General features: G+C 37.0%; 1 protein-coding gene across 7 annotated transcripts in view; it reads right to left on the reverse strand.

The window, feature by feature from the left end:
- Window positions 1–22498, reverse strand: part of ATG10 (autophagy related 10) — a 451299-nt gene that overhangs the window by 107691 nt on the left and 321110 nt on the right. For all 7 annotated transcript variants that reach the window (XR_015248272.1, XM_086697540.1, XM_025924154.2 and 4 more), the window contains one exon: window positions 1220–1358. Coding sequence is in view for 6 of the 7 variants with exons in the window: in XM_086697540.1 (XP_086553666.1) it covers window positions 1220–1358 (139 nt within the window). In the remaining variant the exon portion in view is untranslated. The remainder of the gene's footprint in view (window positions 1–1219; window positions 1359–22498) is intronic.

Below are 22498 nucleotides of genomic sequence, written 5' to 3' on the forward strand. Positions count from 1 at the left end.
TCTATTTTTTAGTATAACAGAGTTCACTGACAAGAACCCTCCTTTAATGTTTGGACTCCAAACCAAATAGAATTACAACATAATAAAGTGGATGTTTTCAAGGCCTTTAATAATCATATGGATAAACCTGCAGCAAGAGTTCACAAATTAGTAACTATCAGTGTCCTCAATTCCCCATGTCCCATGTTGAAAATTTACCCCAAATTGTCAGTTCTTAGGAAGTGCACCTCAGATTAAAATCTTCTCACCAGGGAGTCTATGAGAATTTGTTCTTGTGTTTTAAATCCTAAGTGCTTGTTAAACCGCCAACACTGCAAAATTAGAGACCATTAAACAATATAAGGCAGCAAGTGATTAAATCTACCAAATACACATTCAAAGCAGCTTAAGCTACTTTTTAATTAAAAATAAAATATCACTGGCTAAATTCAGATGTCTTAGCTATCCAGAAAAAGTTAGAAGGCTGTTCAAAATGCAAAATGCTGCAGATAGGCCATATAGAAAAGGAGAAATAGGGGAAAGGGTAGGCTGGGGATGCAGAGCCTTGCAATGCAGATCCGGTTTAGGCAGAGGACAAGAAGGGGGAGTCCTCATGGCACTATGGGGGGAGGACTTCATGTGGCTGCTGATTAAATAAGCTTTATCAGCCAAGTCCTCAGAGGAGACAGGGTGTTTCACCTTCTTTGGCAAGGAGAACGAGTTGAGTAACAGCATCTCAGAAAACTTAGGCACTGGAGATGTATAGATGGTCTAAGGAAATGTTAGTGCTATTTTTAAACATAGCTTGAACTAACTGATAAACAGTTCCTGAAATAATTATTAGCAATTGGAAAAGGAGGCGTGGGGGCTTTTGAGTTAATGGAATCGCTTACATTGAAAGAAATTTTTACTGTAAAGTTAGAAGTATATAAACATTGTAGCTTTAAGTTGTTCCTACTTGTTTAAAGAAAAGAAAAAGGGCCAGGGGGGCTTAGTCAACGTTGGGCAAGAGGCCAAGAATCTGAAGATCAGACTTAAGGCTGGGATGATATCATTCACTCTGAAGTCTTGATACTCTTTCTAAAGCATGAGAAAATTTACTGGTAAAACCTTACCTCACCCACACTTTTCTTATTTTTAACTCTATTTTTTTTTCCTCTCAGGAATAATTTTCTAAATCTGCTTTCTGCCTTACATATAAATGTTATGAATTTACATTTAGCTTCCGACATGGTCTTACCTAAAAAGCTTGCCCTAAAGTAAAGCACAGGCACTCGGTAGCTACAGGAGTATAAAACATGATATTCATATTTAATCACTTGGCTTCCCGTTGTGGTCTCAGTCACTTCAGAATCATCCAGGGGTAGTTCTAAAGCCTCCTGAAAAAGAGAGAGAGAGAGAGAGAGAGAGAGAGAGAGAGAGAGAGAGAGAGAGAGAAAATGTGTTTGTCATTTAAAGAAAAAAAAAGTACATTAACACAGAAAGGGAAAAGAGGAGGTTTTCTTCTGGCAAAATAACAGTTAAACAAATATAGGACTATGAGGTAAGGAAAAGGGAGTTTCCAACATTAATGTTTAACATTTGAGTCGTGGGTAAATAGTAAAACCAGAAAACATTAGCATTAAGTAATTCCAGATTGTTTTTGAGAGACAAAGCAGCTCTGGGTAAAGAAACAAGAAGGGGGGAAAAAGGCAAAAAGATCTATTGCAACAGCAACTCTGAAAAATCTTTACTGTACAATTTTAGCAACAAGATGATGGCTATACAAGCTACCTTCTTCCCTACCTGTGAAAGCTAAAAACATCCTAACAATTGAACAAGAGGCTGTGAAATGTCCCTAAAGATTCTATTGTACTTGCCAAAAAATGATTCATTGTGTGCTGAACAATTCCCAGTTCCATTTTGAATAAGAAAGTTATTTTGCAAGAGGTTGAGTTTGTTAGGTACATTTCAAAACCTGAGATGAGTCTGTTTTCTTTATTATTGTGCTATCGGTGGTATATTTCTACAATAAATCTTGATATTTATAACAGAATAGATGGCAAATATTAATGTCAACTTAAATACAGTTTTTGTAAGCATAGATGGCTCTAGCCAGCTCACTTCTCACTAATCATTCCTTACTGGTGGATTTTTTATTATTTGTGAGTGTTTCTGAGGAATTTATCTTAATGTTTGGAAGCAATTAATTGGACATGTTGAGTCAGAATCTGGTTCCATCCACACTCACTTATTTATTTGGACTGAAGAATTTCCTTTGAAATTAAATTAGTAAAAGGAAAGAAGCAGGTTGGTTTGGCTCATTTCTACCTCTCATTAAAACAGTAACAACAATGAACAATTGGAAAGAGTTACAGGAAAGATTTCAAACTTTATCAATAAGAAATAAGGTTTCCTGTGGAGATAAGTAAAGCCACAGACTGCTCTCCAGATCCGTATCTGCTTTACTAATTCCCCACTCATAGTCAATGCATTGGGGGAGATATTACACTGGATAAATCACAACCTAAGATACGTACAAAATACTTTTCACTATACTCCAGTAAACACTATCAATTAAACACAATGAATTAAATAACCAGAGACAAATCACTGAAATATATATTCCAGATACAGAAAGTTAATCCAGTAGCAAGAAAGAGGTTTTTCTGTTTGTTTATTTGAACTGTCATTAGGCAATGTTACCTGTACCTCCTTTTAAAGCAATTCTTCAAACCAAATTCTTTCTTTTTGGTCAAAGATTAGGTTGGTCAGCATTTATTTATAATTTCTTTTCTTTTTTAACATTATAAAGCATCATGTCTTTGTGACAAAAAAAATAATTGCAAACACTGCACAAGTACATAAAAAAAAAGGGAAATCTCCGTCACCTTAGCACTTCTATACCCCAGGTATGTAATAATTTTTAGCAGATTAGTGTATACTTTTAGAATTTTTTCACCTACAAACACATTCACACACATACACCCACTCACCCACCCCTGATTTAATCACAACACATACACATATTCATTGATTAAATCAAGGGCATCCTAGCATGTCCGCCATGTCAGTACTATAGATTTTGCCCTTTCTTTTGATGGCTTCACTGTATTTCAATACATGACTGTGCCATAGTTTGTTCAGTCATTTGTTTTAGTATGTCCATATTGCTAGAAATTTTAGGCTGATTATAATTTTCTGCTACTACAACTAATAATTCAATACATATCTTAGCACATATATCCTTTTATACCTCTTTTTTCTGTGGTACAGATTCCGAAAGGGGGCATTATTTTAAGAAAGGGTATGTACATTTTAAATTTCAATACATACTGCCAATCTATCCCCAGAAAAAAAGGCTGTATCAATTTATATTCCCAGCAAGAATGTAGGAGAATGTCTTTTCCATATCCCATAAGTACTTGAACATTATTTGTTATTAATTTTGCCTATGTGATGAATTTTTATTTTTTTTATTTTGTGAGAGAGAGAGAACGTGTGAAAGCAAGCAGAGAGAATCTTAAGCAGGCTCTCCACACTCAGTGCAGAGCCTGACGTGGGGCTCGATCTCACAAACCATGAGATCATGACCTGAGCCGAAATCAAGAGTCAGACACTCCACTGACTTAGCCACCCAGGGGCCCCTGATGAATTTTTAAACATCATTTTTTGGTTGTAAATTCTAGATTCTTGATTACTAGTGAAAGTGAACATCTATTCATATGGTTATTGGCAATTTGCATTCTTCTTTGATTGCCCTGCTCTTATCCTTTTGCCTATTTTTCTGATATCTGGTTTGCATCTTTCTTATAAAATTATATATACTCTTTGTATATTAGAAATAACATTATTGGATATAGATATATCTCTCTGCATCATAGAAAAAACAAAGGTGTGCAAGGATATGTGCGATATGTAGAAGTACATATATAAATATGTACATATAACATTTTCATTCAGCTTTCTTTTTAACCTTGTTTCTTATATATTTTATCCTGAAGATTTTTTTTTTTACTTTTATATAGTAGAATCTGTACATTTTCTCTTTGCAGCTTCTGAGTTATCTGTCTTCATTAAAAGGCCTCCTACTTAGGCAAACCATAAGAGCCTCTTAAATACAGAGAACAAATTGAGGGTTGATAAGGGTGGGGAGGGAGATGGGTTAAACAGGTGATGGGCATTAAGGAGGGCACTCTTTAGGATGAGCACTGGGTATCATATGTAAGAGATGAATCACTGGGTTCTACTCCTAAAACCAAGGCTACACTGTATGTTAACTAACTTGACAATTAAAAAAGAAAGGCCTCCTACTTCACCCCCACCTCACTCTCAAAAATTACAAAAATGTTAAATTTTATTCTGCATACAAATACATGTTTTTAAATTTCATTTAGATCATTAATCCATCTGAATTGTGTTTTCGTGTATGGTGTGAGGTAAGGATTTTTTCCAGATGATTTCTAATAGTGCATTCTTTCCCCCATTGTTTTTTAATGCTACCTTTACTATAAATTAAATGTGTGTGTGTGTGTGTGTGTGTGTGTTTATTCCCTATTCTTCTGTATTGAACTATTTCTCGTCTTAGACCATCATTGTCCAATTCTTAAACAAATACTGAATTGGGTTACTAATTTCTACATAAAACTTCAGATACAGACTGTCTGAGACTCAGTCCTGCTAGGGAGGATGAAATTCCTAGAAAGAAGTTTCCTTCACCTAAATTCAAATCCAACACTCAGGTATGCACTGGGGCTGATGCCAGATACATGCCAGTAGTAATCAATTGGTCATAAATCCAGTTTCTCTGGAACAGTTAGAAGACCCAAGGAATAAGAGAGAGGGGACAGAACACACTTTCTGAAGAGCCATCAGAATTCTCACTGTAACCACTATTCTCATCAGCAGGATACCTCTGTGGGGATTGAAACTTGAGCACTCTCCTCATTGGGAGTGCTGCTATGTCTCCCAGTGCTGCTCTAGCTGCTCTGGGCAGCTAGCTATGGGCAAAGACATTTTTGCATCCTTAACTCATATTAAATGAATTTCAATCCTTGACCTGTGTCTGCTAGGATCCTTACATCATTCACAGTCAGTTATGATGCCCATGCAAGTGTCATGCAATGTGGAAATCTCAGACTTCTACATCTTTTCTGCTTTCCCTTCCAAAAGTACCAAATGGTTGTAGACTACGGTTCTTGCCTTATTCATCTTTGTATTCCCAGAGACTCTAACACTGAGTTGAGAACCACAGTAAACAGTACTTTCTAATTCAGTAGCAAATCTATTTCTTCCCATCTAAGTATTCTACAACACACTTCATAGATAATTCACCAGCAACACTATCCCCACAACAAAGTCTGAAAAGAAGTAAATGGAGGAGTAAAAATGCAAAAGATCACCAAAAAAATAATAAACAAATGGCAAATAAAGATGTTTAACATCATTAGCCATCAGGGAAATGCAAATTAAAACTACAATGAGATATCACTGTGTATCTATCAGAATGCCTAAAATAACAAATAGTGACACCTTCTAATGATGGTGGAGATGCAGAGAAACTAGATCTTTCATACACTGCTGCTTAGAGCATAAAATCATATGGCAATTTCTTATGAAACTAAACATATAACTACCATATGACCCACCAATGTACTCATGAGCATTTATCTCAGAGCAATAAAAAAACTGTACACGAATGTTCATAGCAGTTTTACTCACAACAGCCCAAAACTTGAAATATTTCAAAGGTCTTTCAATAGGTCATGGTTAAACAAACTCTAATACATCACACTACTCAGCAATTAAAAGAGCAAACTATTTTGTTTTTGCTTTCACTTTTGTTAAGTTTTTAAATTTTAATTCCAGTATAGTTAACATACAGTATTATATCAGTTTCGTGTGTACAAAATAGTGATTCAACAATTCTATACATTACTCACTGCTCTACATAATAAGTGTATTCTTTAATCCCATCACCTATTTCCCCCAGCTCCCTCCTGGTAACCATCAGTTTGTTCTCTACAGTTAAAAGTCTATTTCTTGGTTTGCCTCTCTTTCTCTTTTTTCCCCCCACTTTGCTCATTTGTTTTGTTTCTTAAATTCCATATATGAATGAAACCATATGGTATTTGTCTTTCTCACTTAGCATAGAAGTCTCTAGCTCTATCCATGTTGTTGCAAATGGCAAGATTTCATTCTTATGCAATCCCTATCAAACTACCAACAGCATTCTTCACAGAGCTAGAACAAACAATCCTAAAAATTTTATGCTATTACAAAAGACCCCAGAAAGCCAAGGCAACATTGAAAAAGAAAAGTAAAGATGGAGGCATCACAATTCTGGACTTCAAGTTATATTACAAAGCTGTAGGTTCAAAACAGTATGGCACCAGACAAAAATAGTAACACAGATCAATAGAACAAAAACCCAGAAATGAATACACAACTACATGACCAGTTAATCTTCAACAAAGCAGGAAATAATATCTAATGGAAAAAAGACAGTTTCTTCAACAAATGGTGCTGGGAAACCAGGACAGTCACATGCAAAATAATGAAATTGGACCACTTTCTGACATCACATACAAAAATAAACTCAAAATGGATTAAAGACCTAAATGTGAGACATGAAACTATAAAAATCCTAGAAGAAAATAGAGGTAGTAACCTTTTTGACATCAGCTATAGCAACTTCTTTCTAGGTATGTCTCCTGAGGTAAGGGTAACAAAAGTAAAAATAAACTAATGGAACTACATCAAAATAAAAAGCTTCTGCAAAGTGATGGAAACAATCAGCAAAACCAAAAGGCAACCTACTGAATGGGAGAAGATATTTGCAAATGTTATATCTCGTAAGGGGTTAGTATCCAAAATACATAAAATACTTATAAAATTCAACACCCAAAACAATCTAATTAATAAATGGGCAAAAGATATGAGTAGATGTTTTTTCAAAGAAGACATACAGATGGCAGACACATGAAAAGATGCTCAACATTACTCACCATCATGGAAACACAAATCAAAATTACAATGAGATATCACCTCATACTTGTCAGAATGGCTAAAATCAACAACACAAGAAACAGCAGGTGTTAAGGAGGAGGTGGAGAAAGGAGCATCCTCTTGTACTATTGGTGGGAATGCAGACTGGTGTAGCCATTCTGGAAAACAATATGGAGGTTCCTCAAATAGTTAAAAATAGAACTACCCTACAAGCCAGTAATCACATTACTGGGTATTTACCCAAAGAATACAAAAACACAAATTCAAAGGGATACATGCACCCGGATGTTTATAGCAGCATTATTTACAATAGTCAAATTATGGAAGCAGACCAAGTGTCCATTGACTGATGAATGGATAAAGGAAGACGCAATGTGTGTGTAGTACACAATGGGTAGTGCAAACATTTTAACAATATTTGCTCTTCCAACCCATGAGCTGGAATGTCTTTCCATTTCTTTGTGTCCTCTTCAATTTCTTTCAACAATGTTTTATAATTTTCAGAGTACAGGTCTTTCACCTTTTTGGTAAAATTTATTCCTAGAAACTTTATTTTTGGTGCATTTGTAAATGGAATCATTTTCTTAATTTCTTTCTTCAACTTTGCTATTAATGTATAGAATGCAACAGATTTCTGTACATTGATCTTATATCCTATGACTTTATTGAATTCATTTATCAGTTCTAATAGTTTTTTGGTAGAATCTTTAGGGTTTTCTACATATATATCACATCGTATAGAAATAGTGAAAGTTTTACTTCTTCCTTACCAATTTGGATCCCTTTTATTTCTCTTTGTTATGTAATTGCTGTGGCTAATATTCCCAATACTATGTTGAATAAAAGTGGAGAGAGTAGACATCCTTGCCTTGTTCCTGACCTTAGGGGAAAAGCTCTCAGGTGTTCCCCACTGAGCATGATGTTAGCTATGGGTTTTTCATATAAGGCCTTTATTATATTGAGGTATGTTCTCTCTAGACGTATTTTCTTAAGGGTTTCTATCACGAATGGATGTTGTACTTTGTCAAGTGCTTTTTCTGCATCTATTGAAATAATCATATAGTTTTCATCCTTTCTCTTATTGATGTGATGTATCTTGTTGATTGATGTGCAAATACTGAACCACTCTTGCATCCTGGGGATAAATCCCACCCACTTGATCATGGTGAATGATTTTTCTATATACTGTTGGATCTGCTTTGTTAGTATTTTGTTGAGGATTTTTCCATCTGTGTTCATCAGAGATATTGGCCTGTAGTTCTTTTTTTTTTTTTTTTTTTTTGTGGTGTCTTTATCCAACTTTGGTATCAAGGTAATGCTGGCCTCATAAAATTCCTCTTCTGTTTTTTATAACAGTTTGGAAGAATAGGTATTAAATCTTTTTTAAATGTTTGGTAGGATTCACTTGTGAAGCCATCTGGCTCTGGACTTTTGTTTGTTGGGAGTTTTTTGATTACTGACTCAATTTCATTGCTGGTAATTGGTCTGTTCAAATTTTCTATTTCTTCCTGCTTCTGCTTTGGTAGGCTATATGCATCTTAGAATTTATCCATTTCTTCTAGGCTGTCCAATTTGTTGGCATAAAATTTTTCATAATATTCTTTTACAATTGTTTGTATTTCTGTGGTATTGGTGGTTACTTCTTCAAAAGAGCAAACTATTGATACACACAACTACCTGGGTGACTCTCCCTGGAATCATGCAAGTGATAAAGCCAATCCAGAAAGGTTACAGACTATTTAATTCCATTTATAGGACATTTTTGAAATGATAAAATTTTAGAAATGAACAAAGAACAGATTAGTGTTGGGGGGTGGGCAAAGGGAGGTGAGCTATTGTTACAAAAGGGCAACATGAGGAATCCTTATGGTGATGGAAGGGTTCTATATCTTGACTCTGGTAGTGGATACATGAACCTACATATGCTAAAATGTATAGGACCAAAAATATACACACACAAACACAAAAAAACAAGTAAAACTGGGAATTTCAAATAAGATTAATGGATTGTATCAATGCCAATATCCTGGTTGAGATATTATATAATAGATTCACAAGATATCACAAGATTACCCACAGGAAAGTGGGTATAATGTACACACGGGATCATTCTGATTATTTCTGCATGTGTATCTACAATTAACTAAAATGTTTCTATTAAGAAACGAAAAGATAGAAAAGTGAGTCTTGCTAAAAATAACCCAAAATTTCTAAGACCTCAGGTGCTAACAATACAGATGGCAGAGGGATCAGGTTAATAAAAACAGGCTAATGTCTGGGATTTGCTTTACAGTAACACAGGAAAGGGGACAGTGGACAAAGGTATGAAAAGGGTATCACTGGCCATAAGGTGGTAACCACTGAGGTTGCTTATTGAGTTCATTGGTATTTATTAGTATATCATTCTGTCTACTTCTGTTAATATTTTAAACTCTCCAAAATAAAAAACAAAATAACAAAGGTTTTTGATACCATGTCGCAATATAATGAATCACAGAACTCTAACAGTGAAAGAAACAAGAACCATTTCATATAGCCTAACACTCATCTTGCAGATGGAAACAACAAATCCCAGAAACGTTGGTAGTTTACCCAATGTCACCCCCAGTTAGAGGCACAGTTAGTTATAGCCTATGTGGAAACACTGAAACCACTGCTCTTTGTACTGTAGTACGCCATTTCTTAACTATTAGCATACTTAAATTGGACTGATTTTCTGGGGAACATCAGATTAATATTAACATTTGAGTAAATTTGTTAAAATTTTATTACTTTCTTTTATTATGTTTTTAAAAAGGGATTTGGGTATATTTAATTTAAGAGTTACTAGAAAAAGAAGTCACATGCACTTTTATTTTCTTCAAAATGTTGCTATGTCATTATATTAGAAGATACCTGTGTTTAGAAAATTACATTCATTCAAGGAGCAAAAAGATTAAGTGGTTCACGTTAATTATAGAAACCTTGATTTTATTGAATTCAATTAACAGTAAGTTTACAGTGATCTCTCATTTAGAAAATCTGATATGAATTAAGCTTTACAACTAAATCCCATTAAAGAGGGATCATGGTGAAGACACTTCATAGATATTTTGTTGAAAGCAAACCCAAATAGTATGTTGGGCTTAAGAAATGAGATCCATATCTCTATTTAGCCTACAGGAAAAAGTAATTGAAGGAAGAAAAACTTTTCTTCTATCACTAAAAATATCTATTACTATTACTGAGCAAACCTAAGTAACGAGCTTTATTCATAATGTCCCCTTGAGGAAAAGAGAGTCTATTTGTTTATCTTCTACCAGTCAAGTTTTTTATTCAAACCTAACATTAACAAGCCAGAATCACAGCCAAGAAGCCAAAGAGTGACAAGGGGGCAGTGCTGGTTTAGAGGCAGTCTGTAGCTGTATCCATCAGTGGACACATAAGCCATCTACAATGGAAAAATGGGCTATGTAACAAACTTCATTTAGTTTCCTTCCTTCTTCCTTCCTTCCCTCCTTCCCTCCCTCCCTCCTTCCTTCCTTCCTTCCTTCCTTCCTTCCTTCCTTCCTTCCTTCCTTCCTTCCTACCTTTCTTCCTTTCGGAGAAAGCACACATGCAAGCTAGCAGGGGAGAGGGGCAGAGGGAGAGGGAGAGAGAGCATCTTAAGCAGGTTCCACATGGAGCCGTGAGGCAGGGCTCCATCTCACAACCACAAGATCATGACCTGAGCCAAAATCAATAGTTGGACTCATAACTGACTGAACAACCCAGGCACCCCTCATTTGATTTTCTTGAGCCAACGGCTTTTAATGTCGTCAGAAGTGATAAAAGCTGATGAAAGCTTTTTAACAAACCACTGAAAAGTCAATTCCTTAAAAAAGAAAGAATTTCAACTATTAAAACATTTAAAGTGAATTATAAAAATAATCTAGGTGGAACTCTAAGTAAAAGCAGGCCTTTTTTCCATTTCACTTGTTTTAGATTGGGGTGATCTTTTCACTATCTTCACTCCTAGAATGACTTTTTTCATGATCTCTGTGGCTTTTGAGTGACTCACAACAACCCTTCCAAGTGATGGCATTTTTTCAACAATTGTAAATGTAGTAAGTGGTGTGCAAGAGAGGGTTAAACACAAGGTAGACATCTGTCTTATAGTACTCAGGGTGAACAACAAAGGGTGGTCACCAAGATGATCCCAAGAATAGCATCTCAGTGATGCTCCCCTTGTTTCTAGGTATATTATCACTACTACTCCTGATTTTTTTTTAAAGGGAAAAAAAATACATGACTCTTTGCTCTTCCAGCTTCCACATAGGGGAGAGAATTAGCATCAGCATGGCCAATGTGGGTTCCTACTGAGATAAAGAATCTGTCTCCTGTGTGGGATGAAATCCTCCTCTGCAGCCTGGCAAGCTAAAGGGCAAGGCAGGAGGGAGGGGACCCAGAAACCCACCAAAGCACATCTGGCAGCTTTCTGCATGCTTACAGTTGTCTCCATAGTGCTTCTTAGGCCCTATTTCCTTTAGGACTGTGCAGGAGATAGCAAGGCAGCTTGAGCCTGAAGCTGGACAGCTAGCAAATCGGATGAGTTCAAGGCTGTCTCTTAGACTCCATGCCAGAGAACACAGCTCCCCTGGGGGGAGGGAAGAGTAATAGTGTTTAATAGCACCTATCATATGCCAATGACAATTAGCCCTTACATCAGAACAATATATAAATAACATTGTTTTCTGAGGAAAAAAAAATCAGAAGGGCTTACAAGAACTTCTTTAAAGAAAAGGATGGTTCTTCTCATCTACGTTTTAGGATTGCTGAGCAGCTACAAGCAAGAAGAGTTAGCAGGATAAGGGATTTTAAAATCAGAAATCCCTAATGGCAATCATGACTAAACGGAGAAAGGGAAAGACTTTCACCAGTATTCTGAGCTTTGGATCAGTCTAACATGTTCAGAGTTTCCCCTTTGCATGTTACATAAGAAAAACCAGCATAAGAGGCACCTGGGTGGCTCAGACAGTTGGTTAAGCATCCGACTTCAGCTCAGGTCATATCTCACGGTTTTTGAGTTGGAGCCCTGCATCGGTCTCTGTGCTGAACGCTCAGAGCCTGGAGCCTGCTTCGGATTCTGTGTCTCCCTTTCTCTCTGTCCCTCTCCCGTTCTCTCTCTCTTTTTCTCTCTCTCAAAAGTAAATAAACATGACCAGCATCAGGTTTTCTGCTTCACTCTTCAAGGACCATCAGATCTGGGGCGTAGGGAATGTTATTAAACATTTGTGTTCTCAGGCGCCATCCCCACACTGTACCTTTGAACTCAGCACTTCTGGGATGGTACTTAATAATCTACCTTGTTTACCACATTCCAGGTGATGCTAATGCAAGTGGTCAGCAAACCACCCCAGTGGTTGCCTCACATATACATGAAGTGCCTACTTTGGGATTCTTTACTTTTAGAGTCTATGGGATTACAGTGCCAAGAAAGCCCAATCACCAAGACTCAAAACTGCAATAAACCAGCTTGCCTGCACTGGCTGCTCATCTATGTCTTAGGGAATATCACTAGCTCATTGGTCTCCTTTCAGTGGGATCCTATGCACCTCTGTTAAACTAAGACATCAGTTTATCACCCCCACTCAAGGTACAGAGTCTCTGGCCTTTTCCTTTATCTCCTCCTATCCAAAAAAAAAAAAATCCTTCAGTTTTTCCTTTTTCTTTGAATTAATTCTTGCTAAAAATATCAATGGCCATTAATGGCTTAGTATGGTACTCTTTTATTAATTATTACATTCAGTTGCAGATCTGTGGCTGATAGCCTTAATCACAAGGAATCTTTACTAGTGGAATTTGGGGTGCCAAAAGGAAGTAAGTTTTGCACCATGCATGTAACCACCAATGTGTAAGATGTGCCTTAAAAGCCACTCTATGTTTTAAATCTAGAGTCAGAAAACTCTTCCCTGTGCTACAGGGTAAATCAGTTTCAACTAGATTTACCCTTGCAGAGAATTAAGAAATAAGAATCATCTTTTATATAATATACTCTCAAAACTATGAACCAATGTATTGTCTTCAGAATTCTCCTTCCCATATTAAACAAACCTAGTTCTTTTCTTTTTTTTTTATATCCCTGATTCCAGAGGTCTGCAAAAGCTTTCTTAAAGAGTCACAGACCAAATATTTTAGATTTTGTGGGCCATAGGTCTCTGCCATTGTAGCGTAAAAGCAGCCATTAGCAGCATGTAAACAAAAGGACTGCAGTGAAACTTTATTTACAAAAACAAGGTATGGCCCATAGACCTTAGTTTGCCTACCCCTATGAGTCCCATCTTAAGGCCTTCTTTAACTTCATTTTATTATACTTTTATAAGTAGTAAGCAGAACCTTATTAAAGGAGGTATATCTCCATTTGGTGAACTTCCTCCCCCCCCTTTTCTACCTTCTTTTCCTATCTTAGGATGTTACATTAGATGTCCTGTGGGGATAAATTCTGAGCCTTAAAAGAATGATGATAATTGAATCCAATAGGCTGAAGTTTGGCTGAAGCCATTTTCTAAAGCAGAGATAGCACTACTCTAATTTAAAGAAGTGAGATTTTTAAATGTCTTGATGAATAAACTGCAAATTCCTTCAGCATATGAATGAACTTCTATACTCAATTCCAGAAATGGGTAAATTTCACTGCCAAAGGGTGAAAATGATAAGGTCTTGATAAAGAGTCCCAAAGGCAAGCATTGTAGTAATTTCAGAGGGCTGTGCAGGCTCTCTCACCATGTGCACAAGAAACAGCACATGTAGGAACATGCAAAGATCTAGTCTGCAGGACCTCCCAGTAAGCCAAGAGCTCATTCCACTTCTTCAAGACCGTGTCTGGGTTATGTGGATGTGAATACGGCTCTATTTGTTTGCTTGTTATTTTTTGTTTTTGTTTTTGTTTTTGTTTTTGTTTAACCAGGACAATCCTTAAAAAGTTCTACAGGTACCTGCACCATGTGCCAAGTCCTGTGATTGTGCCAGGACAAGTCGTGGGGTCCCTTGTAAATAATATTATTTCAGTAGCAATGAGAGCACAATGAAAGTTCTCATCTTTCTACTGGGGTGTAAGAATACATTCAAAATCAAAGATAAAAACACCAGACATTATGGAAACATAGTATAGTCAAATGTGGAAAAGGGTACGGAATTTAAAATTAGATCTGGATTCAGCTCCTGGCCCTGCCACTCAAGGGATACACAGGTCTCTTAATCCCTCTGAGCCCCAGGTTCCTTACTTGATAAATGAAGGCACTTTCCTCCCACTTGTCTCTTGTTTGAAGTACATTAAAGAAGACAGAATGTAAAAATCTGACACATAGTAGGTATAGGGATTAACTTATTCATTCATTCATCACCAAATGTTAGAGAGTATCTTCTGTGTTCTAGATCAAAAGTCAGGAAATATTTTCTTAAAGGGCCAGTTGGTAAATATTTTAAGCTTCGTGCACCACATGTCTCTGTCAAAATCACTCAATTTCGCATTGTAGCACGAAAGCAGCCTAGACAATATGTAAATTGAGCGTGGCTTTGTTCCAATAAAACGTTATTTATGGCCACTAAAATTTAAATTTCATATAATTTTAATGTGTCATGAAACACTATTCTTTTTTCTTTTTCAACCATATAAAAATGTAGAAACCAATCTTAGCTTGTGAGCTGTACAAAAATAGGCAGCAGGCCATAGTTTGCCAACCCTTGTTCCCATACTGTCCTAGGATCCGGGAAGAGAGAGGAGAACAACAGATACTGTGCCCTAAAGGGAAGAAACATGTTAAACAATCACACAAATAATAATAAAATTATCGTCATAATAAATACTACTAGAGAAAATGCTCATAGTCCCCAGAGTGCATATAATTTTACCACATCTATAAATTCAGTGTGTAAGATTTTAACCTTTTTTTGTTTCAGCTCTTTGAAGTATAAACCAATTTATGTAGCACAGACTTTTTAAATATCCTAATCACTATTTCCCAAGGTTTACTTTTAGTTCAATGACCATACCATTCACCTAGATAAATTTTTTAACCTTTTTTAAATGTTTATTATTTATCTTTGAGAGAGAGACAGAGTGAGATCAGGGGAGGGACAGAGAGAGATGGAGACACAGAATCTGAAGCAGGCTCCAGGCTCTGAGCTATTAGCACAGCCCGATGTGGGGCTCAAACCCACAAACTGCGAGATCATGACCTGAGCCAAAGTTGGATGCTCAAATGACTGAGCCATCCAGGCACCCCTAGAGAGTAGACTTTTGTCCCCACATTCACCAGACTGCCTTATCACCTAGAATGTGTCACCTCTACCCATCCAATCTTCTTCCTGACAAATTCTTCTTAGAGCCTACTAAAAAATCTCCTTTGCTCAGTCGGTTGAGCATCCAGCTCTTGATGTGGACACAGGTCATGTACTCAGGGTCATGGGATTGAGCCCCGAATCAGGCTCTGCACTGATAATGTGGAGCCTGCTTGGGATTCTCTCTCGCCCCCTCTTTCTCTGCCCTGCTCACACACACACAAATGCTCTCTCTCTTTCTCAAAAAAGAAAAAAAAAAATCTCCTTTCACACTTCATTCTGCACTTCATCCTGCCCTTAGCAATAGTTTTGACAATGTCCTGCACATTTTTTTTCTCAGGTTTACACATATTCACATATATGTGCACACGTGCACAATGTGTGTGAACAGAGCACATACACATTCACTCACTAGTGATTACTAAGCAACTACTATGTGTTAGGCATGGTGCTGCCACTGGAAAGATGTTGGTGAACAAAACAGACAAGGTCTTTGCTCTCAAAAGAGTTTATAACTACAGGAATTATAATTATTTCATTAAAGTCTTGCAAATATTGTAAGAATGTAAGAAACCATCTTGGGGCCTTATCTGGTCTAGGGTCAGGGAAAGGTTTCTCCTGCCATGGCACGCACACATCCTTTGGAATGTGAGTGCTTCATCGAAGGCAGGGCTTATGCCTATATTGTTCACTCAGGTATCCCAGGCATCCTGAACAACACCTGGCAAATAAGAGACTTCCAATAAATATGTTAAGTGAAACAAATGAATGAAATGAGTAAAAATGTTCTGTTGTCATTTCCATCCTATAAATCAGAGGGCTCTACACTTTTTTTGAATGTGACTCCAGCACTCAAAAAATGTAAGCACTCATCTTTAAGATGTGCATATTTACCTTGTGATCAATTATGAACATTTGTTTCTGTATAATATATTACGTATATTATAAAACACATTAAAATTGAAAACCTCAGAAGACAAATATGAAGGAGAACTATTTTTCTAATAATTATTTTACTTAGGAGATGATCTGGGCACTGGCAGAAGCAGCCTTCCCACTCTGTGCTTCACTCTGAGCATCAGAGAACTTTCACTGGCACCCTGCTCTCACCTCCTCTTTGTACTGCTTGACCATTTGGCACTCAGCTTTCTGGGCCAGTGGCTGCGGCCGAATGAAATTGCAGAAATGTTGATTTCAAGGTACCAGTTGCAAAAGTTAGCACCTTATAATGGTCACACACATAAACAGCAGGCAAATGAGCACACTGTTCCTTGCCTTTCATTGGACTCCTGCTCCAGAACCAGTGCTGTTAAAAAGCCAGGAACCAATCCTGACAGTCCTGGACAATCAGACAGCTGGACACCAAATGGCCAGATCTCACCTGCCCAGCAGTCCTGCCTCTCTCTCCAGCACTGGGGGCACTGCCTCAACTCAAAAGTGACTCTGAAGGACCTTTCTCTTCATAAAGAATCCCATTCTAGTCTGCACATAAACAAAGAGCCCTGGGTTCCAAAAGTATAATCAATACAATAAACAAACTGTTCTAGAAAAATATAGTTATTTTATTTATTAATGGTGCAAACACCTTTTTTGCCAGTAATATTTTGATAAAACCAATTTGATTGAATTTGTTGCAGTTGTTTTATTTTGTTTTGTTTTAAATCTTAATTGTGATATGGCATTCTAAAGTTCTGGCTTCAGTTCTTTTTCCATTTTTTTTGGATAGGTGATTTTAATAACTGCAATAGCTGAGGAAGATGTACAAATCCATGTGTAAGAAGTTCAGTAGTCCCCCCTCATCCACAGGGGATATGTTCCAAGACCCCCAGTGGATGCCTGAAACCTAGATAGTACTTAAACCATATGCATACTACAGAGTTTTCTCCTATAAATACATAACTATGGTAAAGTTTGTTTTATAAATTAGGCACAGAGATTAACAACAATAACTAATAATAAGTAGAATAATTATAACAGTCTACTGTAATAAAAGTTATGTTAATGTGGTCTCTCTCTCTTAAAACATCATGTGGTACTGTTATCACCCTTCTTGTGATGACAGGAGATGAAGCGAGGTGAATGACATAGGAACTGTGACATAACATTAGGCTATTATTGACCTTCTGAGGATCTGTCAAGAGGATCATCTGCTTCTGGACTGTGGTTGAAGGAAACCAGACAAAGCAAACACCAGATAAGTGCAGCTTATCCTTAATGACTGGATGTACTTCATCCATGACACTGACATTTCAATCTCCTCTAGCTTTAAAAGGTTTGTCTTCATGTTGTAGATGTTTTTCCGTGAGTTGCTAATCAACACAAATAGCTTCATACTATTGGCAAGCACAGCATACAGATGGGTTGAGGGTCATCTTTAACAACAGTGAATATAAACCCTATCTCAAGTAATCTTAATTTCAAATTTGGACAGCTAATTTGGATCTGATATAAGATCTGATCATATATTTTTTTACATACTGCCGGGGTTTTTTTTGTATGTTTGTTTGTTTGTTCATTACAGTTTCTTTGCAGGAATCTGTAGAGCCCTTAGTCTAACAAGTAAGAGATGTGTTAACTGAAACTGGACAGCATCATCCTGGTAAATCGAGGGCACAGAAAACTGAAATGTATAACAACACCTGAAGGAGTGAAGGCAACCACTATCAGCTCTTTCCTATCGTCTGGCTCCAACTATGCCTTTTAGTGTCTTGAGAAACATACAACATCGAGTCTTCTGACACATAAATTGTATGAAGACTCAGCATGAGGCCATGCTCAAGTATTATAAAGCTTCATTAAAAAAATAAGTAAAAGTAAATATAAATAGCAGTTCAAACGTTATTTCCTACATCTCAATGAACTGTTTTTGCACACTCTCTGGGGTGCATGCCTCCACTTAAAAAACTCTATGCTGGTGACCTAACCCAAAGTTAAAGAAAATATAAAGAAGACAAATTTTATACTTGGCATCCTCTACATCTAGTTTTTCATGGCTTTGTTTTCCTCTTTCAGCACAAAGCTCCCAAATTCAGCCCTTCTGATTGGATCTTCAGAGCAAAAGAACCTACTAAATTTACCAGTAAATGTTTCAAGCAAGACTTGTTAATCCAACCAAGAGGCTTTGCCTTTGAAGAGAAGTTTCCCTCAACAGGGGAATCTTAATGAATCACCATTCACCATGCAGTTTCGGTAACAGAGAACATGACACGGGGTGGGGGGCAATGATGGCTTCCCTGGCACCTTTCAGAACACAGCCTGTGAATGACTGCCTACTGACTGAGAACACCAGCCCTGCCAAGGACCATGCAAAGGGGCATGTGGGCATCACTAGTGATCTGTCTCTCAGGCAATAGAAACTGCTCTGGGAAGGAACTATATCCATTTGACTTCTAATTGCTGGATCCCCATTTCTCCCTGTTATCAAGCCTAGGCATTCAACCACTTTTTCCATTTGCAATGGTAATAATAAATCAACATTCAACAGAAGTTTCCAAAGAAGGAAATAAAAGAAGCTTAAGCTGGTAATACTGAATTAATGTATTTTCCTGGTTACTTACAATGGTAAAGCATTATTTGCATAGTAAGAAAAATGCTAATTTTATTAAAGTGCTATTCGATAAGGCTTTCAGACTAACTTGCAGAACCCTAAAAAATTATACAGGGTGACTTGATTTGTCAATTCTAACCTCTTTGGAATCATTTGCCTGCACAGTTGCCACACTTGGAAGAAAAACCAAATCCAGAACTGACTTGTTTCCTAAATGAATTGGGAAGTTGTCGTTAAAAAGCATCTGCTACTTTACTGCATTCATGTAAAAGCATTCTTGTGCGGCTATAACGGACTATTGAGCAGATGTTTTAGAGCACTCTACTCACAGCAATATGTGTATCATAAAAAAGATAAGGAGCTACAACATAATTAATGATTTCAGTTCCTCTATAAATGCATTTCACTTTTAAAAAAAATGGATTTAAAGTTGTGTCAAGAACCTCAACTTTTTACTCAAGCAATTCACTTGCAAGAAAGTGAACACAAAATCATTTACAACAATAAATAACGAATGGTCAGACTCGGCCTTATACCCAATGTGATGAAATCTGAGGTTGTAAGAAAGGCTTCTCCAGACCAAATCACCCTACGACCTCCCTGGGGATCAGCCAGATAATTAGCCACTGGGTATCAACTTCTTTGTGTTTTAAATGTCTTCAAGTCAGGAGAATATGTTTCTTCAAGCCAGAAGAATATGCAACACTTAAAATCATTATGAGCTAATTTTTTAATCTTAGCCAAAACTTTCAAACCGACAGTTGGCTCACAGCATGGCCTGTAGAAGCAGAAAACTACAGTATCAGGAAGGCCAGGGCTGTGTATAAACTTCAGCCATGGCAGTTATAAATTGGTAACCTGTTCCTCTTACTCCAATAAGATCCTCTAAGTTATGAAATTTAAAAACATGAGAAACAGTGGTTAACAACTACATCAAAGTCTGTAAGAATATTCTTCTTCAATCCAAGCTCCAGGCTCTATTTGGAGTCCATGTCTTAGAGTGGATTATTCCCAGAGTAGACCTTGAGAGGAAGATTTGAGTGCAAGTAATCTATTTGATGAATGATTTGAGGAGCACCAGTAAGGGAGTAAGGAAATGAGGCAAGATGGGAAAGAAAGCAATACAAATGTGGGCACTGGGGCTCATTCGAAATGGAAACATCTGGGCGGCTGTATGGAACACACTGCACACTTGTCCCACCTAAGAGGGTTCAGAAGTTGGGACGTGTATTCACCAATGCCTACCTGTTACTGATTGAGGACTGCTTTAGGGTGCTAACTGCTGGAGATGCAGGGCTACCTCACATTGGAGCCGAACATGCTCCTGCTGCCACAGAATGCCCTCAGGCAGAGTTACAGGTGCATTCAATAGACAGTGAGCACACAGCAACAGTAAGTGGCATGGGGATATGGACAGGGCTGGTGGCCACCACTGTAGATCTGGGCAAAAGCCCAACAAGTGCCCAATCTCTTATCCACAATTCTGAAATTGAAAAAGTTCCAAAAGATTTTAAAATACATTTTTGTCATAAATTTGGCACCCAAACTTATTCGGCGGCAAATTCTTACCTGAGTGATATTCTTATATTGTTTATTCATTGCACTTTGTATGAATATTGTTTCACTAAAGGAATACTAATACCACTGCACATGGTGTGCTGCTCAGACACCAATGAGAATGTAACATAATACAGAACTTACTTTTATCAAATTATATTACTTTTCTAAAATTCCCAAAATCTGAATTCCAAAACACTTTGGAGCTCAAGGATTGTGGGAATATAGCTTTCTGGTTGCCTTCCACCTTACTGTTAGATTTGTCTAGAAGATTAACAAAACAGTACAGACAGAAGCATGTTGCCCTCCTTAAAAGTCATTGAATGAATTCCTAGTCAATTACCACATTAAGAAATCTGAAAAACAGGGGCACCTGGGTGGCTCAGATGGTTGAGCGTCCAACTCTTGGTTTCAGCTTGGGTCGTGATCTCTCAGTTTCATAAGTTCGAGCTCCACGTCAGACTCTGCGGTGATAGCACGGAGCCTTCCTAGGATCCTCTCTTTCTCCCTCTCCACCCCTCCCCAACTCATGCTACCTCTGTCTCTCTCAAAATAAATAAGTAAACTTTAAAAAAGGAAATCTGAAAAATAAAAAAAAGAGAGAAAAGGAAATGAAGGGGAAAAGCATAGGAAGAGGAAGGAGGATAGAGGAAAAGAAATAGAGAAGCATACTATGATAAAAAGCTAAAGGCAGCAATAAAAAGTGAGAGCTAAACTAAGACTGAACATAACAACAACACAAGCAAGTTTCATGCTGTTATTCTCCACTTATGTTATTGCCAAAATATAGTCTCCAAAACTGTGATATAAAAAGATAAAGGAGAAATAGACAACAGAGAATATATACATGGATGAAATACAGAAGAACTGCTTGAGGAATTTGATTATAGACAGCTATCAATATTCAAAAGAAAATCACAACCCACACATCCAGTAGAAATAATTCAACTCTCTGTTCCATAACCACCACTGCATTCACCAGCTGAAACTTTGCCTAACCCAGGTCTGCAAGAATGGTCTCCCTTCACCATGAGAACACAAGCTTCCTCCTTAAGGAATTTTGTCTTAAAGTTCCTCTGTCCTAGAACATCTTCATTGATTAACTCTATCAATCTAACGCTGAAAAAATCTCCTTAACAGTCAAATTTTGCAATTATTATATTTGTATGTGCAAGTCTCTATGACCTGGACTTATTATGGAATGGAAGTTATGGTTCCTAGTAAAGCTTTTCAGCTATATGAGTATTTTTATTCAGCAGGATTCTTGTAACTTTCTCTTTACCACGGTCCACTGTGTTGAATAGTCTTAAACTTCTCATTTCAAATATTAAAGCTTTACATCTTCAAAACCTATCCCAGGAAAATTAAAAACCCAACACAAAGGTAAAGATTTCAAAATATGAATATCAATAAAGATCTCAGTATTTTTAAAAAGGTGATCTAAATGAAAAACTCCATGTAAAACATTTAGTACATTCCTTAGCAAGTAAGAACATAATGTTAGATTATTGTTATCATTATTAGTTGGGTGGTGTAGTAATATGAAGCTTGGCTTTAAAAAGAATAATCTGGAACTAAAACATGGATAGAAACTTACAGAAAACATGGTAAGATATGTTAGAACTAAATTTAAATTCTATTCAAATTCTATTCAAATAGAATGATCCTCAATAGAGGTCATATGAAACAAAAAAAAAAGTTGGGGGGGGGCACCTAGATGGCTGAGTCCGTTAAGTGTCCAACTTCAGCTCAGGTCATGATCTCACAATTCGTAAGTTCAAGCCCCGCATGGGGCTCTCTACTATCAGCACAGAGCCTCTTCAGATCCTCTGTCCTCCTCTCTCTCTCTGTCCATCCCCCTCTTGCATGTGTTCTCTCTCTCAAAAATAAATTAAAATTTAAAAAAATAGTTGGAACCATATTGGGAAAGAGAGAACAAATGAGAAAGATGTTCCAAGAGAGTAGTATTTATTTGTGTAAGCAAATTACAGTTGAATGTAAAGGGCACAAAACAAGCCCATTCATTTAATACCAAGGTTTTGAGCCTGGATAACTGGGAAGATGATGGTGTCATTAACAGTAAAAGAGACATTAGCAGAAAATACTATTTTTGAAATGCCTATTTAAGAT

The sequence above is a fragment of the Puma concolor genome, chromosome A1, assembly GCF_028749965.1.
Source record: "Puma concolor isolate L17-30 chromosome A1, mPumCon1.1.hap2, whole genome shotgun sequence".
In the NCBI taxonomy this organism is placed as follows: domain Eukaryota; kingdom Metazoa; phylum Chordata; class Mammalia; order Carnivora; family Felidae; genus Puma; species Puma concolor.